Here is an 18839-nt window from a genome sequence, read left to right as displayed (position 1 = left end):
ACACAGATTAGACTGCACACAGGGAGGTTAAAGTAACAGTGACCTCAGTCTTTAATAAGACACTCCAGAGTGAGGAACAGGCCTTAGGGGCTGGCTTATATACAATGCTCCCAAGGGATGCTAGGATCCCTTGGGACTTCAGGGGATGAGTTCCCTGGTGGCAGAAAATGGGTTTGCATGCTTTACAGATACACAACAAGCCTTGTGACTGCTCTCTGCACTGCCTCCACTGCTTGAATGTCTCCTTTGTGTCTTAATGACCAAAACTGGACTAGTGGCCCAGATTTTGTGGTAGGTATGATGGCGTACTCTCAGAGCATGCCGTCATACCGCCTTTGAAATCCATCGCATGTTCGGGATTTCCACTGTGCTAAATCCCGAACCTGCGATCTGTCAACATATGCTTTGACAGATCATCCGCACTGCCACCGAAACCTAATTGCTGGCACAGAGTTGGGTTGAAGGCCCACCAACTGCTCAGCAACTACGTCCGCAAATTTTACGGCTGATGCAAACGGACGCAGGGCCTATTTCTATAGCCTAAGGGGATATCCGAAATGGAAAAAAAAATGCTTTAAAAAAAATTAAACGACATTCAGGAACATTAAAAGCTTTAATGAGAAGCAATCCTAGTGTATGTTAAAGCTGCGGGGTTTTTTAAAAATAATGTTCACATTTCATAACTTTCTGCACAGTGCACAGTATTTGTTTAGCAGTGGGAATTATGAGTAATGAACTGGATTCCCACATTAAAAGCTAAATCTGTATGTATTTTAAAGGCTGCAATAATGAAGTAATGTCGGAATTTAAATGAAAGACAGGCAATCTGTTTCCTGATTGGAGGATCAGGCCCACATGGTCCCAGGTATCCCAGTGCCGCTGGGATCCCTGGGCCATTATGCTGCCCTCCGACTCACAGCGTCGGAGCGCAAGTTTACACAGTAGGGCCAACATCAGGTAGGTGCGTATTCTTTTCGCAGGCCGGCGATGTACTCCAGAGGCACGTCACGACCGCAACTTTTAAGCCAGTATTTTTGATGTGGCCTGACCACAGTTTGATCATTGCACAGTTTGATCATGAATTGTATCCTAGTGTTTTGGCTGCATGGTTCAATATTCCATTGGCATTGTTGACTGTTGCTCTGCATGAGTTGGACATGTTGAGTGTAAATCTATTAAAACTCTTAGGTCTCTTTCAAATTCACCCATAGCTATTTCAACACCAATCGTGGAGGGAAAGAAAAAGAACAGAAACACAAGCCTGTTTACTAATGAATTCTAACTTTATCTACAAAAAAGAAATTGCTGCAAATCTGAAATAGAAAACGCTGGAAACACTCAGCAGGTGAGGCAGAATCTGTGGAGAAAATAGATATCCTACATGACAACAGTGAATACACTTTTTTCAAAAAAGTACTTCATTGGCTGTAAAGCGCTTTGGGATGTCCAGTGGTTGTGAAAGGCACTATATAATTGCAAGTCTTTTGGGGGGGGCGGGGGGAGAATTGCGTAGCATCCTGTTTGGGGACGGTTACAGCCGCAAGACAAGAGTTCCTGTGCCAGGCATGGAAGTCCCGCCCCGCTCGCGATATTGGGCTTACTGCCCGAGAGCAAATGGAGCGCAAAATAACACGCTCCATTTCCTCTGTGGGGAGTGAGCGGCGTGTAAGCACATGGAGAAGGGTGTAGCATTGCGTACTGTTGCCACGTGGAAAGGGCCCTCCCCTTCATTAAAGAACCCCAATTTCTCCCCCTTTCTTTCTGAGGAAGGATCAATAAAAAGAAAGACTTGGATTTATATAGCACCTTTCACGACCACCGGAAGTCTCAAAGGTCTTTACAGCCAATGAAGTACTTTCGGAGTATCGACACTGTTGTAATGTGGGAAACACAGCAGCCAATTTTCACACAGCAAGCTCCCATAAACAGCAACGTGATAATGGCCATTTAATCTGTTAGTGATGTACAAAAAAATCCTTTAATTTTTTGAGACGGTGATTCCAAGACAGTAATCAAATCTCAGGATTCAAATCTTGTCCTCAGCTCTGAAGATTAATTATGATTGGCTTATCATCACCCAAACACCAGATTCAGATTGTAATTTCCTCTCTAGATGTTTTTTTTATTGTATTTGTTTTTTTTTAATGTGCTGTCTCGCTGTGTCATGTCCACCAAGAGCAGTCGAAAATATTATTCTAAAAGAGATATTTGCCATAGGCACCTTTCTTTAAAAAATCTATAGGTAAAGTTAGCAACAAAAAACAAAAATGCTGGAAACACTCAGCAGGTCAGGTAGCAATTATGGAACGAACAATCCAGGCTGTTTCTGGTATTGTCAGCTGTGGCTTAGTGGGTAGCACACTCACCTCTGAGTCAGAAGGTTGTGAGTTCAAGTCCCACTCCAGGGACTTGAGCAGAAAAATCTAGGCTGACACTCCAGTGCAGTGCGAAGGAAATGCTGCGCTGTCAGAGGTGGCGTCTTTCGGAAGAGACGTTAAACCGAGGTCTCGTCTGCTCTCTCAGGTGGACATAAAAGATCCCATGGCACTATTTCGAAGAAGAGCAAGGGAGTTGTCTTGGCCAATATTTATCCCTCAATCAACATCATCATCATCATCATAGGGACTGCCTGTGATGATGATGTTGATTAGAAGCACAGAAATTTACAGCGCAGGAGGCCATTTCGGCCCATCGTGTCTGCGCAGGCCGACAAAGAGCCACACGGCCCTTGATCAGCAGCCCTAAAGGTTACATGCAAACCCATGAACAATAACGGAAAGGCAAAGAGCACCCAGCCCCACACCACTGCAACACCCCTTATACTAAAAACATCTACACTCTACCCCAACTGGAGCCATGTGATCTCCTGGGAGAGATTAAAAACCCAGGCCAATTAAGGGAGAAAACATCTGGGAAAATTCCTCTGACCCATCCAGGCCATCGAAACTAGTCCAGGAGATCACCCTGGCTGTATTCTATTCTCTGCAGTACTTACCATTGTATCTGCACCAACCAATAAGGGGCCAGCTCGTCTAATCCCAATTACCAGCTCTAGGTCCGTAACCCTGCAGGTTACGGCACTTTAAGTGCCCATCCAACCATCTCTTAAAAGTGGTAAGGGTTTTTGCATCCACCACTCTTCCAGGCAGCGAGTTCCAGATCCCCACAACCCTCTGCGTAAAGAAGCCCCCCCTCAAATCTCCTCTAAACCTTCCACCAAACACCTTAAAACTATGCCCCCTCGTAATAGCCCCCTCCACCAATGGAAATATCCACTATGTCCAGGCCCCTCAATATTTTGTACACCCTGATGAGATCTCCTCTCAATCTCCTCTGATCCAATGAGAACAAACCCAGCCTCTCCAATCTGTCCTCATAACTAAGAATCTCCATTCCAGGCAGCACCCTAGTAAATCTCCTCTGCACCCTCTCTAGTGCAATCACGTCCTTCCTATAATACGGCGACCAGAACTACATGTAGTACTCCAGCTGTGGCCTAACCAAAGTATTATACAATTTAAGCATAACCTCCCTGCTCTTATATTCTATGCCTTGGCCAATAAAGACAAGTATTCCATATGCCTTCTTAACCACCTCATCCACCTGGCCTGCTACTTTCAGGGATCTGTGGACAAGCACTCCAAGGTCCCTTTGTTCATCTATACTATTAAGTGGCCTACCGCTTAAGGTGTATACCCTTTCCTTATTAACCCTCCAAAAGTGCATCACCTCACACTTCTCTGAATTAAATTCCATTTGCCACTGCTCTGCCCACCTGACCAATAGATTGATATCCTCCTGCAGCCCATGACTTTCCTCTTCATTATCAACCACACAGCCACTTTTAGTGTCATCTGCAAACTTCTTAATCATACTTCCTGTATTCAAATCTAAATCATTGATATATACCACAAAAAGCAAAGGACCCAGTACTGAGCCCTGCGAACCCCGCTGGAAACATCCTTCCAGTCACAAAAACATCCATCAATCATTACCCTTTGCTTCCTACCTCCAGGCCAATTTTGGATCCAACTTGCCACTTTGCCCTGGATCCCATGGGCTTTAACCTGCATGACAGTCTACCATGTGGGACCTTGTCAAAAGCCTTGCTAAAGTCCATATATACTACATCGTACGCACTACCCTCATTGACCCTCTTGGTTACCTCCTCAAAAAATTCAATCAGTTTAGTCAAACACAATCTTCCCTTAACAAATCTGTTCTGACTGTCCCTAATTAATCCTTGCCTATCCAAATGCAGATTTATCTTGTCTTTCAGGATTTTTTCCAATAATTTTCCCACCACTGACGTTAGGCTGACAGGCCTGTAATTACTTGGCCTATCCTTTTTCCCTTCTTAAACAAGGATACTACATTAGCAGTCCTCCAATCCTCCGGCACCATGCCATATCCAAAGAGGACTGAAAAATGATGGTCAAGGCCTCTGCTATTTCCTCTTTTACTTCGCTCAACAACCTGGGATGCATTTCATCCAGGCCTGGGGACTTATCTACTTTCAAAGCTGCTAAACCCCTTAATACTTTTTCTCTCACTATATTTATTTCATCCAGAATATCACACTCCTGCTCTATAGCAGTATCTGCATTGCCCCTTTCCTTTGTGAAAACAGATGAAAAGTATTCATTAAGAACCCTATCAACATCTTCCGCCTCCTCACAAAGATTACACTCATGGTCTCCAATAGGCCCTACCCTTTCCTTAGTTACCCTTTTACTCTTAATATATTTATAGAAGGATTTTCCTTAATTTTACTGGCCAAGAATTTCTCGTGCTCTCTCTTAGCATTCCTAATATCCTTTTTAATTTTACCTCTTATCTTTCTATATTCCTCTAAAGATTATTTAGCCGTTGATATGTGACATAAGCATCCCTTTTTGAGGGATAAATATTGGTCAAGACACCGGGGATAAGTCCCCTGCTCTTCTCTTTTAGAATGATGACATTTTGGACTGCTTTTGGTGATATGACACAACGAGTCAGCACATTAAAGAAAAACATTCAAAAACACCTACAGAGGAATTTACAATCTAAACCTGAATCTGGTTTGGGTGATGATAAGCCATTCATAATTGATCTTCAGAGCTGAGGACAAGATTTGTATCTTGAGATTTGATTACTGTCTTGGAATCACCGTCTCAAAAGGAAAAGGATTTTGTTGTACAAACTGGATATTCTATGCTTCCCCCCTCCCCCTCCCAAGTACACAGCTCTGTGTTTTATGATGACCGGCTTTTTCTTCAACCTGGCCAAAGCTCCCCAACTTTTGAATATAATTAGTATTCTCATATTGAAGTCTTGAAGTCAGCAGGGTAGAAAACACTATGGCATAGCTAGTGATTGTCTGGCTTGTGAGAATTCTCCTTTTATACAGACCTTCTGTAACTGCAGACATGCTAGGAGATTTCTTTGAATTGGTGCCTCGTGGTGAGAACGCAGCCAAGAACATCTTTAGCAAACCAGGTTTTGTTTTCTCTGCAGCAAAGTCTATGATCACTGCTACATAAACATGTAGAAAAAGGTCTTATTTTCTATTTTATTTTTCTTCTTCTTCATACTACACAGTGTTCCGAGATCAAGGCCACAGGAAAGGAACTCCTTCGCTGTTACACTTTAACATGTTGCTGGGAGGAGCAGGAGAACAGCCTGGGTTGTACATTGTTACACCGGGAGGGCGGGGGGAGGAGATTTATTTCTAAGACATTTGTTCTGTCGATGGCTAAAAGGCAGGTTCCATTCCTCAAGAGTCTCTCTATAACTGGTGACAGTCTGGCAAAACCCACTGGGAAACGGCAGGTCCTCGCTACTTCTGGGATTTTCGGCTAGATCTTGTAAGGGGACTGAACCTCTGCATGCTCATCACAAGGCCTGTGGTTCTGGGGCATGGTGTCAGGAGCGGACACTCCCTACACTGAGAATTCCCACTTCTAAGTCGGGACCAGGATTCTTACTGAAGAGCAGGACCCTGAGTGAAATGAGTCGTACTGGCCTCCAAATGGGTGACAGTTGGGGTGCAGGCGTGGGCATGGCATAGATCCCCAAATAAAGGCTATATTATTTTTCTGGGGCTGAAAGTGATAGGGCTGGGATCTCATAGGGAGGGCATACTGGGAACTCCCATCCCCTGATGGTTGGCAGGCATGGGGATTTTCCAGATCTATAGGGCAGGTGGGCACTAGAGATGTCCGTGCAGTGGTCAAATTAAGTGCCCCCTGCTCACCCCACGAACTCCAATGGGGTCAGTGCTGGAATGCATCAGCAGAAGCGATGCCAGCAGGATTCAGTATTTGGATTTTCAGGGCCATCAAGTTTCCTATGAACTGGAGCCTGGGCTCTTGTATTGTTGTGTAAGGATTAATGCTCCTGTTTTTGACAATCAACCATGTATATAGAGCACTGGAGATTATGTAGAATATCTAGCCACAATTCATTCTCCCACCCAAAAGGTAGAAAATAACACATCGCCAAACCAATGCATACCAACTAAAACCACCCACGTCTCCTTTCTAGGTTGGCTAATACAGAGGAGCAGTAAGTCACAGGAAATACTGAAGCTGTACAATATTAAAAAACATAAAAACAGAAGGAGTTCACGAGGGGTTTATATACCTTTTAACAGGACCTCTCAAGGATAAGTTTGTCATTTTCCTTGCCCTGGTATTAAAGTTAATGGACAGTAAATCACAGGCTGGGGAGCATAATTTACCAATAAGCACTTCCCGCAGAAAAAACTCCTATGGAAAGCTCTCCGTTTAGAGTCTGATAAGACTTCTGAATGAAACAGTCAGGTTTGTCTCTTCGTAGCTCTTCAAGAAACAGTGTTTGACAAATCTTCTAGAATTTTTTGAGGATGTAACTAGTAGAGTGGATAAGGGAGAACCAGTGGATGTGGTATATTTGGACTTTCAAAAGGCTTTTGGCAATGTCCCACACAAGAGATTAGTGTGCAAAATTAAGGCACATGGGATTGGGTGTAATGTATTGATGTGGCTAGAGAACTGGTTGGCAGACAGGAAGCAGAGAGTCGGGATTAACGGGTCCTTTTCAGAATGGAAGGCAATGACTAATGGGGTGTCGCAGGGTTCAGTGCTGGGACCCCAGCTATTTACAATATATATTATTGATTTGGATGAAGGAATTGAGTGTAACTTCTCCAAGTTTGCAGATGACACTAAGCTGGCTGGCAGTGTGAGCTGTCAGGAGGATGCTAAGAGGCTGCAGGGTGACTTACATAGGTTAGGTGAATGGGCAAATGCATGGCAGATGCAGTATAATGTGGATAAGTGTGAGGTTATCCACTTTGGTGGCAAAAACAGGAAGGCAGATTATTTTCTGAATGGTGACAGATTAGTAAAAGGGGAGGTGCAACGAGACTGGGGTGTCATGGTACATCAGTCATTGAAAGTAGGCATACAGGTACAGCAGGCAGTAAAGAAAGCAAATGGCATGTTGGCCTTCATAGCGAAAGGATTTGAGTATAGGAGCAGGGAGTTATACAGGCCTTGGTGAGACCACACCTTGAGTATTGTGTGCAGTTTTGGTCTCCTAATCTGAGGAAGGACATTCTTGCTATTGAGAGAGTGCAGCGAAGGTTCACCAGACTGATTCCCGGGATGGCAGGACTGACATATGAAGAAAAACTGGATCGACTAGGCTTATACTCACTGGAACTTAGAAGAATGAGAGGGGATCTCATAGAAACATATAAAATTTTGATGGGATTGGACAGGTTAGATGCAGGAAGAATTTTCCCAATGTTGGGGAAGTCCAGAACGAGGGGTCACAGACGAAGGATAAGAGGTAAGTCATATACGACCGTGTTGAGGAGAAACTTTTTCACCCAGAGAATTGTGAACCTATGAATTCTCTACCACAGAAAGTTGTTGAATCCAGTTCGTTGGACATATTCAAAAGGGAGTTAGATGTGGTTCTTATGGGTAGAGGGATCAGGGGTTATGGAGAGAAGGCAAGAATGGGGTACTGAAGTTGCATGATCAGCCATGACCATATTGAATGATGGTGCAGGCTCGAAGGGCCGAATGGCCTGCTCCTGCACCTATTTTCCATGTTTCTATGTACACGGATGATGTGAATTCCAGTTTGAGGATCTTTTGGCAGAGATAACGCAAAGCAACCAGGGCTGTGATTTATACCCTGCAGTCATTTCCTTGGAAACTTTCTCTTAGCAAACTGAATAGACAGGGTGGAGTCCATTGTAGGGCAACTTGTCTTAATGGGCTGAAAGACCTTTTCTCAATCCAGGCTATTTTGTGTTATTACTGTCAATAATACAGGGAGATGAGATTTACTGCCAGCGATGAGAATGATGTCCAGACAAAATGAAATTTTCTTTGAAGCTATGTGCACCGTGATAGCACTCTGCAACATTTCAATTGATTGAGAGATTATAAAACCATTGGTATTTCCATGATTTTCCATTAGCAATTGGGTGAGAAACAGACTTCCATGCATTTAATTCTGTATCACCAATTAGGGGAGTGGAGGATGCTTAAACGTGACTGAGGTTTCAGAATGATTGCAGGTTTGTGGCAGCAATGTGGCAACCCTGTAAACAAACTTGTTTTGAATGCTGCTAGTTTTTAAATACTCCTTTTAATTGCTTCTATGTTGAATCCCATGCTTTGAAATTCCCTCCCAAAACTTCTCCCATCTCTTCATCAACCACCGCCCCGCCCCCATTAAGACCTAAATCCACGACCAACCTTTTGCTGACCCATCCCAATATCTCCATCTTTGGCTTGGAAAGAGAATAAAACCATTCAGCCACCAAGCTCACTCATCTGTGGTCCCATACACCAGGTACATTGTAGAATCTGTCCCTAACATTTATTCCCCAGAGGGGAAATTCTGCATTAAAAAATCCCTGAGTCTCAAAAGATAGTTACAAAAAAACCGTGAGGATATTGACCCATCTCGACAACTCCAAATCAACAATGGTCTGCTGTCCTCTGGGCAACCTTACCCTCTCTGCCCACACCACAGGAACCATTATACCCATGGAATGATCATCTGTCTCTATACCGATCCCTAGAACCACATATCCTTTTCCATACAATTTATTTATCCAGCCCCTATTAAAGAATTTAATCACCTCAGCTTCAACTGCTCTTACTGCCAGCCTGTTTAATTTAAATAAATAAATGGATAAATGAAAGCCTGGGTTTTGCTTTTAATGATGGGAAAGTTTCTTTTCATTTTAGATGGTGCATTTCTGGTATTCCAAGAACGTCAGTGAATGGTCTCCACAAGAGAATATTCTGTTGTCATTCAGTGTGTTTGATTGTCTGATATTCTGTGATTAAATGAACCATTTAATGCACTTTTTTATTAATGCTTCAAAAATGTTTTTTTTCAAAAAATCACTTGAGAGATTTCAAAAAAGCCCACATGTACCTGAGACATGTCCTAATGGTTGTCATCCTGTGTCTGCAGGTAGCCGAGAAGCAGCGTTCACTTACGCCATCACCGCGGCTGGTGTGGCTCATGCAGTGACTGCTGCCTGCAGTCAGGGAAACCTGAGCAACTGTGGCTGTGACCGAGAGAAACAGGGCTACTACAACCAGGAGGAGGGCTGGAAATGGGGAGGCTGCTCTGCAGACATCAAATATGGAATCGAGTTCTCAAGGAAATTCGTAGATGCAAGGGAGATCAAAAAAAATGCCAGGAGGCTGATGAATCTGCACAACAACGAGGCTGGAAGAAAGGTATCGGTGTATCTAGGACATTGGACAGGGAGAACGTCAATTCCAAAGCGTATGATGAATATGTAGACTTTTTTTTTCTTGTGTGTATTTCTGCTCATCAGTGAGATGCTGGAAAATGGAATGATTTTTCTTTGCACACCACTTCCATCTCAAGCACTCTCAATTCAGATAAAGCATGGGTTAAATAAAGTTCTGCACCCCCTCAAGCTTGTGTGACAACATCAAGTCCTATACCACCAGGATTCCCACATTGCCATCTTTATTCCATCTCTTAGTGGGATGGCCCACCATTAGTCTCAATTACAGCAATTTTGAGGACAATTGTATGCTATAGACTCGTGACCAACAGGAGGTAGGCTAAGAATTCCTACGTTAGTTCCACTTAGTACTTGCAGTGTGTATTTGAGAGACGCAAAATCTGTTAATCTGTGCTGGATCTGAATAAAAGCAGTAAAGATTTCAACATGGAAATAAATAGGAAAACATTTCAATGGCACCCGCCCCCCCTCCCACCCCCAACAGTTGCTACAAAATATTGAAACTGAAACCAAAGGTGAAAGCAGGCACTTCAACATGAGGAAAGCAGGAATATCAGAGGGCAACTTATCTTGTTCCACTTCCATACAATTCTCAGTAGATGATTAAGGAGAGCAGGTCACCGGCCCACACACTCAGCTGGCAAACGGCATTAGGACTTGGCCAAGGAAGGAGCATAAATCTGAGCATAGGACAGAAAGACCATGAGGATGGATTAGCACCTACTCAGATTACAAACCCAATATTTGAAGATAGCCAGAAGAAAACATAGACTTGCATTTATTACATCTCCAAGAAACACCTCAAAGCACCTCACTTTTCCTTCATTGCAGATGAGATTAATAATCACTTTATCTCTTTTAGTGTTGATGGAAAGGCGAATATTAGCCAAGGCATCAGGGAAACTCCCTCTACTACTTCAAAGAGCGCCAGGGAATTTTTAATATCTGCCTCAACCAATGAATCAAGCAGATGGGACCTTGGATTAAAATCTCGCCTGAAGATCAGCACCATAACAATACGGCAAACCCTCAAAACCTCGACTGGACGACTGGACTGTCAGCCGAGCGGGGCTGAAATTAGTCTGTTATGCGCCTCCAGGGGGCGCTAATGTGGCGTGAAAGTGTTTTTGCCCGGGGGGGGGGTCACTACCGGCCCCCGTGGAATTGCATGGAAATTAGCGGAAGCGTGAATCCAGTAGTGCCCCAGGCCACCGCGCCTCCAATTCATGGAAATTGGGCAACGCCCCGTGAGGCTGCTGTGGGCGAAGGCAGTGCCAGCCTCGCGGGTTGTGAGCCGGGCTGCAATCTGCCCATGGGCCCAAAGTTAGAGGGGAGGTGCCCTGCGCCACCATTTTTTTTATCTGACCGACCAGTCGGGCCGTTGTTAGAGGGAACAAAGATTCGGCCCTATAATACCAGCCTCCTGTTAGCTATTACAGAATGACATGAATGGCACCTGTGGAGAGGTACAAGTCCCACTGCTTTCCCAAGAGAGGACGTGTGAAGGTGGAAATATTGCTAAGGCACTTTTTAGGAAAGATAGAGGGCAAAAATAAATCTTATATACGCAGAAAAATGCTTTAGTTAGCAATCTTAGCAGTTGCAGTGTAAAGTGGAAGCTATATGTTCGCGTGGAAATTTCAATGAAAGGTGTGCTTGGCTGAAAATACTTTCTGAAGAAAGATGCATGAATTCTAACAGAACTCTGCACTACTGCTATTTGCTGGCAGCCTGCGCTGTGGCTATGGGTTTTCTCACTACTGGCTACATAAGTAGAACATGGGATGAGATTAGTACCATTGATACTGCAGGAATTTGGCTTGTACACTTTTGGTTTGGCTAGCCAATCCGTCAACTAACCTAAACTTGCAGCTAGCTGGCTAGCGAGTGTGGCATTAAGAGCCGTGTACAAAGTGAATTATGGCCTGCCTTCAATGGGTACAGGAGCATGGAACCAAACCTTTCAATTTTTAAAAATTCAAACTTATAGAATGTTAATATCAAGGGAAATGATCTGTGACATAATTTTGTAATTACAAATTGCTGAAATACAGATGTCTGTTTAAACTTTGCCGTGTCAGCAAAGTGCATGTAAGAATGAACATTCCCACCTAGTACTTAAAGAGCTAAAAATACAATTTTTACACACCCATTACAGACTGGTCATGTATAATTTTATAGTGGGCACTTGACTATTGTATTTATTTGGGGTGGGATTTATTTAGTTTGGATGGTACTGTACCATGGGCAGCTTCTGGGTTGTAAAACAATCGAGAGATATATTAAAAAAAAGAGAAGGGATACATTGCAGCCTGCTTATTATCTAACCAATTTGTGCTATAATCAATATTATCCCAGTGTTTCAGATGACAAACTATTTCCTGTTTAAATGTGCATATTAAAACCAGTATTAGGTCATATTAATGTCCTGTTTGGAGTCCACTGATTGGCCAGCCAGGGGTCATTAGTTCCTGGCAAAGAGACAAGTGGGTTGAAGAACCGATCCTAAAACAGCAATAAAAGAATAGAGCAAAAAAAACCTCACATTCCTCAAGACACATCCCACATTCCTGACTGTCAACAGAAAGAAGCAGAAACAAAAAAAGTAACATTCTGAATACCAATTGAAACTTCTTAATTGTCAACAGGGGAAGGGGGTGAAAAGCAGATGGAAGCTAGTTAGCTGAAACAAATGGAGAAACTGCCTCACCTCAACCTTGTCTTAAAGACACAGGTTTGTGATGTGAGAGAGGAAGTCGGTCCAATTCAAAGACTCAGCGCCATGCTTTCATTAGCTTTCTGTCCCTTAGTGTAGCGTAAAGGTTTGTGAATTTACTAGAGCCTTACATGAACCTGCTTTTTCTCAATGGTTGTAATGTACCTCAGCACACCTGACATTTAGAGGATCAATCCCAGCGCTAACACAACTTACCACAAGGATCAGGGAAGGTCATGTCTGACTAACTTGATTGAATTTTTTGAGGAGGTAACCAGGAGGTTCGATGAGGGCAAAGCATATGATGTAGTATATATGGATTTTAGCAAAGCTTTTGATAAGATCCCACATTGCAGACTGGTCACAAAAGTAAAAGCCCATGCGATCTACGGCAAAGTGGCAAGTTGGATCCAAAATTGGCTCAGAGGCAGGAAGCAAAGGGTAATGGTTGATGGATGTTTTTGTGACTGGAAGGATGTTTCCAATGGGGTTCCGCAGGGCTCTGTACTAGGTCCCTTGCTTTTTGTGGTATATATCAATGATCTAGACTTGAATATAGGGGTATGATTAAGAAGTTTGCAAATTATAATAAAATCGGCTGTGTGGTTGATAATGAAGAAGAAAGCTGCAGACTGCAGGGATATCAATCAACTGGTCAGGTCGGCAGAACAGTGGCAAATGGAATTTAATCCAGAGAAGAGTGAGATAATTCATTTGGGGAGGGCTAACAAGGAAAGGGAATACACATTAAATGGTAGGACACTGAAAAGTGTAGAGGAACAAAGGGACCTTGGAGTGCATGTTCACAGATCCCTGAAGGTAGCAGGCCAAGTAGATAAGATAGTTGAGGTATAGAATACAAGAGCAGGGAGTTATATGCTTGAACTGTATAAAACACTGGTTAGGCAACAGCTGGAGTACTGCGTGCAGTTCTGGTCACCACATTACAGGAAGGACGTGATTGCATTGGAGAGGGTGCAGAGGAGATTTACGAGGATGTTGCCGGGAGTGGAGAATCTTAGATATGAGAACAGATTGGATAGGCTGGATTTGTTTTCTTTGGAACAGAGGCAGCTGAGGGGACACCTCATCGAGGTGTATAAAATTATGAGGGGCCTAGATAGAGTGGATAGGAAGGACCTATTCCCTTAGCAGAGGGGTCAACAACCAGGGGGCATAAATTTAAAGTAATTGGTAGAAGGTTTAAAGGGATTTGAGTAGAAATTTTTTCACACAGAAGGTTGTGCTGGTCTGGAACTCACTGCCTGAAAGGGTGGTAAGAGGCAGATACCCTCACCACATTTAAAAAGGATGTGCACTTGAAATGTTGTAACCTGCAGGGTTACGGACCTGGAGCTGGAAAGTGGGATTAGGCTGGATAGCCTCTTGATGGCATCAACTGCGAAATGGGCCTCTTTAATTCCAGTGGCAGAATCTCAAGACCCAGTTTTTTTGTGGATCTGTGACACTGCTGCTGGGATAAGTGGATGTGATTTAGCAGCTGGTGTACAGGCGCTGGTCCCCGAGAATGAAAACTTAGCAATCGCCAGTGTACAAGTACCTCAAACATTGAGGGCAAACTGGTATGGGAAACAAAACCATTCCCACTAGTGCAGTAAGGAATGCTGTTCACAGGCTGGGGAGCAGAGACCAAACTTTACTCTGTAGCAGAGCCATGGTACCTCTGACCCAAGAGTGCTTGATGCTGTCATTGGGTACTGCAAGGCAAACAACTTCAAAAGGTAAGGTATCAAAATTAACCAACCATGAAACAAAATTATTCTAAAGAACTTGGAGACTTTTTAGACAGTCCCTCACTGGCAAATCCCAACTTATATTAAGATGGCTTCTGAGTTCACTATATACAACTTAACAAATCAATTGTAATGCACATAAAGAATAGAGGAAAACAAGTGTGCAAGGGAAATTCAGGGATCAAGTAACTATATAATAAAGAGGGACGGGATGGGTAAGAAAAAGAGAGAAATGGTTGTGTGAAGTGACAAAGTAATAGGGAAGCTGAAGGAATCAACAAGTCGGAGCAAATTTGTGGCATGACACTGGCATTGTGGTAAGAACCGGCGTCTCAGTTAATAAGTAGGTTCAACACAATCTCATCTATTTAAAGCAGACCAAAATCCTAAAAAACCGAAAATTCAGGTCTGTCAACATCTGAAGAGAGAAAGATAGGTTAACATTCTGTAGGCCTGTAGTCAGAAGACCACACTCTTACTGTAGAGCCCAGAGTGGAAGACTTTATCTGTCCTCCTTCTTATCTGGTTAGCACCCTCGTTCTTATGTTTCTCTTCCTGCAAATTCAGTCAGACTTCTCTTAGCTGAAAAAGACAGTTTATGAAAGGGTGATTTAAAAAAAATAACGAAGCAAAAGTCAAAGCAACAGTTAAAGCACAATACAATGGCAGAGCAAATCTACTCAAATATATCAACTGACAGACATTTTACAGTTCTGTAACATTACAAGTAAGTGAATGTTGCCTCTGCCTCAAAGAATAGCAGCCACAATACTAGCTGCAGAGTAACCGGGGATATCCTCTCACATGCACAGAGCAAATCTAAAATAAACCAAAACTGAAGTTAATACATCGAAAAAGGATGCAATGTCAGTGGTTTAATATTCGTGCTTGACACGTGTTCTTTGACTTCAATAGATTCTGGAAGAAAGAATGAAGTTGGAATGCAAATGTCACGGTGTCTCTGGTTCGTGTACAACCAAGACGTGTTGGACGACTCTTCCTAAATTCCGAGAAATTGGATACATCTTGAAAGAAAAGTACAGTGAGGCTGTTCATGTTGAAGCTGTAAGGGCCACCAGATTACGACAGCCCACCTTTCTTAAAATCAAGAAGCCCAGGACCTATCGAAAGCCCATGGACACAGATCTAGTTTATATCGAGCGATCGCCGAACTACTGCGAGGAGGACAGCTCAACGGGAAGTGTGGGCACACAGGGACGGCTATGCAATCGCACCTCCCATCATGGAGATGGCTGTGACCTGATGTGCTGTGGCCGAGGTTACAATACCCACCAGTATACCAAAGTGTGGCAGTGCAACTGCAAGTTCCACTGGTGCTGCTTCGTCAAGTGCAACACATGCAGCGAAAGGACTGAAGTGTTCACCTGCAAGTGAGGAAAGTCACCCTGGCAGAAAAAAAAAGACAGACACTATTTCCTAGGGGGAAAGAGAGACACGACGAGAGAGAAACGGAGAGGAAAGAAACGAGAAGAAGTCAACAAAAACAAGAGTGGAATTTAATACCAACTCACCGCAGCATCATTTCTGCACATTTGCTTTACTTCACTAAAATCCACTCTTTGCTTGAAAGGATGTTTGCAGGTTGATTGGCTGACGTTTCCACCTCATGATCATCACAAAACAGGAGTCAGATGCGATTTGACATACTTGGTGCCAGTGCAAGGCTGCATCAATTGCAATGCATTCTGGGAGCTGCAGTCCATTCTTATGGGCAGTGTTATTGACATCTGGACGGCACACGCTACAACTCCCAGGCTGCCATGCACTTTACGATCTCTCCCCAATTTCATATTCTCCACAAGAAATTCTGCCCAACTACGACACAATCTTGTGCTTTGAGAAAACGGAAACAATACTTTCACACACACAAAAAAAGTGGGTGAAGCACGGAATGAGTGACTGGGCACTAGGAGAGTCATCACATGGCAAAGGAACAAAACACTTGTTCAGTGCTATTAAGGACTGGAAATGACTGAGCTGCATCATCCCAGAAATGATGTGCTGAGGTTCAGAGTAAAGCAGGAGGACATGCAGAGCAATCTGCTGTTTTGTTTGAAAATGACTAAATATGTGTCTTGTCCAGTCTCACTGGAGCTGTTTGGATATCTAGAAAAAAATGTTTATTTATGTTATAGAATGAAAAAGCACTAACGGGTAGTAATATTGTAACTTTTTTTAATGTAAACTTGTTAGATTTTTTCCTGACTTATAACACATTCATTTGGATATTTCCCCAAATATTTCTCTGACACTAATCTGCATATACACCGATAGTTTAACAGGAAGCGCGTCTAGAATGATATAGAGGGACTCATGCACAGTTTAATTTTAAAATTTACATCAAGTTATTCATAGATTCAAATACTCTTTTAAAAAAAAATTAATTTATTTTGAAAGGAAGTTCCTGAATGCTGGGACAAAGGGACATTATATGCTACAGGTATGGCTGACCATAATTATTGATTTTAAAAAAGAATGTTTTTATAGTTAAGGAAATGTTTTTACCCAGCACAATACATTGGTACTTAATTTGATTAGTATTGCTTCTCCAGTTGTCACGTCATGTTGCATTTTGCAGAATGGGGGCATCCTAGAAAAGGTGATCTTGACTGAATTTGTGCTCTGTTGGTTATTGCTACAAGAAGGATTATAATTCACTAAATGACTGCAATGCAATTTGCCCGTTGGTTGGTCTATATGTAGTTTTGTTACCCCGCCCCATGCGTTAAGTGGAATGCAATGCATTGTGGGTTTCAGTGGGTGCTTTCTCATTTCCCTGCTGTGCAAGATGTGCCACATTGGGTAACTAGCCAATTGAGGTCCATCATGAGAGCAAACTCTTCAATCACATTAACCCCGAGTTCTGAAGTCCTACAAATCTTTTAAAAATATACATAAAATATATATATATATACACACATCTGACTTTGATGAGATCGACTTTTCTTCCTTCCCTTAATTTCCTTTTAGGTCCCCACTATTGCTTTGCCTCTTCTTCAGCCAGGAAGATGGAAAGACCTGAAATTTCAGGCTTGGCCGATGGAAGGTTTATGTTGCTCAAGCAGTAGGATAGACCATGTCAGTTTGACCACCCTGGGACATAGAGCACTCAAAGCACCACACCTCAGCTGGCAAGCCATGCTGAGAAGCTGTTGGCATTCTCCTATTGAAATTCCTTGAGTTAGGATGTGAAGGCAAGGCTGGGACTTGAACTTGGTGTACTCTGGGAAACCATCTCCAGAGCATCGATGCCACGCTGCGGAGCACTGCTGTGTACAACAGCGTGCCTGGGAAATGGGAATGAGATGACTCATGATTGCCACAGCTGTCTTCAAGTGAATATCTGCCAACAATGCTTCCTCCCTTGGTGCATACAGTTTCCACACTGGAACACCTTCATTGATGGCCAACCGCAAGCATTATCAAACCTTAATTTTGAAAATAACATTCCTTCCATTACTATTACCGTCTCTGGTACCTTCCTGTTTTGGCACGGTCCTTCACCTGGTTGTGTGGTAGGGTCTTGTCTTTGAATGGAGGCACAATTAATGTTACTGTCACTCTGTCAGCTGACAGGGAGATTGCTTCTACTGTTATTCTTCTAAAAATGACTGACATTTTCTCATTAAGGTCACCAGTCGAGGCTGTATTCATACCCACTGCATCACTCTAGGTATCCAGAGTTCTCCCACTACAGTTATCCCTTTCACAATTCAATCCTTACAATTAATTGATCAGAAAAAATTCAAGTAAAGGAAGCACTGTGTGCCAAGTGGACCCCATAGGCTTAGTAATATGGCACAGTGCCCAGAATGTCAAGCAACTTTCTAGGAACCTTTTGGTTTGAGAGCATGTTTGGAGGAGATGTTAAAACTTCTTCATTAACTTTCTAGTGAACCTGTTTGCAATCTAGCCTTTCTGTATTAACATACTGGAAGTGTGAGTTTTGTTGTCTGTGTCACATTCTCAACAGGTGAAATATATAACATTTCTGGATGTTTGAAAAATCAAATTACACATCAGAGGATGATAATATTGAACCAAATCCAGTTTAAATAGATTTTTCCAGATAAATTATAAATAGTTTGTTTTCTGTTTTGAGTATGACAGAGACACTGAAATGGGTTGCTTCCTAATGAAAATTAACTCAGTTCAGTTATCTGTGGCCCCATTTACACTGGAGATTGCAATAATCTGTAAATCTTCAGAATTAACTCACAGTTATCAACGACCACCTGTGAAAAAAACCTCCGCTTTCGCAAAGACCAATAGATCATATGGGACAGGACTCATTTAAACACACGGAATGCTGTGATCTAAGTTAGTTGATGGCAGCTGGAGCAGCTATAGGGGTTTTACAATTGCCTTCAGTGTCCTCAGGTAGAGAAGAAACTCCAGCTAGAATTCATGTGTCAAGTCAGATCAGGAATGGGCTCTACTGTGGATTTGCACCATGGCCAAATTGCTGGCTGAAAGCCACTGCCTCGGCTCACATAAGAGAAATGGTTATTTGGGAGAATAGTGGATATCGAACACCCAAGGGACTGTACCCCAGCATGAGTCATCA

At 42.9% G+C, this 18839-nt stretch overlaps 1 protein-coding gene across 2 annotated transcripts in view; it reads left to right on the top strand.

Moving 5' to 3' along the window:
* Positions 1–15646, top strand: part of LOC139281492 (protein Wnt-7b) — a 102969-nt gene extending 87323 nt beyond the window's left edge. For both annotated transcript variants that reach the window (XM_070901666.1, XM_070901665.1), the window contains exons 3-4: positions 9472–9743; positions 15167–15646. In XM_070901666.1, the coding sequence (XP_070757767.1) occupies positions 9472–9743; positions 15167–15646 (752 nt within the window). The remainder of the gene's footprint in view (positions 1–9471; positions 9744–15166) is intronic.
* The last annotated feature ends 3193 nt before the right edge of the window (positions 15647–18839 follow it).

This window comes from Pristiophorus japonicus, chromosome 15, assembly GCF_044704955.1.
Source record: "Pristiophorus japonicus isolate sPriJap1 chromosome 15, sPriJap1.hap1, whole genome shotgun sequence".
Taxonomy (NCBI): domain Eukaryota; kingdom Metazoa; phylum Chordata; class Chondrichthyes; family Pristiophoridae; genus Pristiophorus; species Pristiophorus japonicus.
The sequence above is the reverse complement of the archived record's forward strand: the minus strand, read 5'-3'. Positions and strand labels throughout refer to the sequence as shown.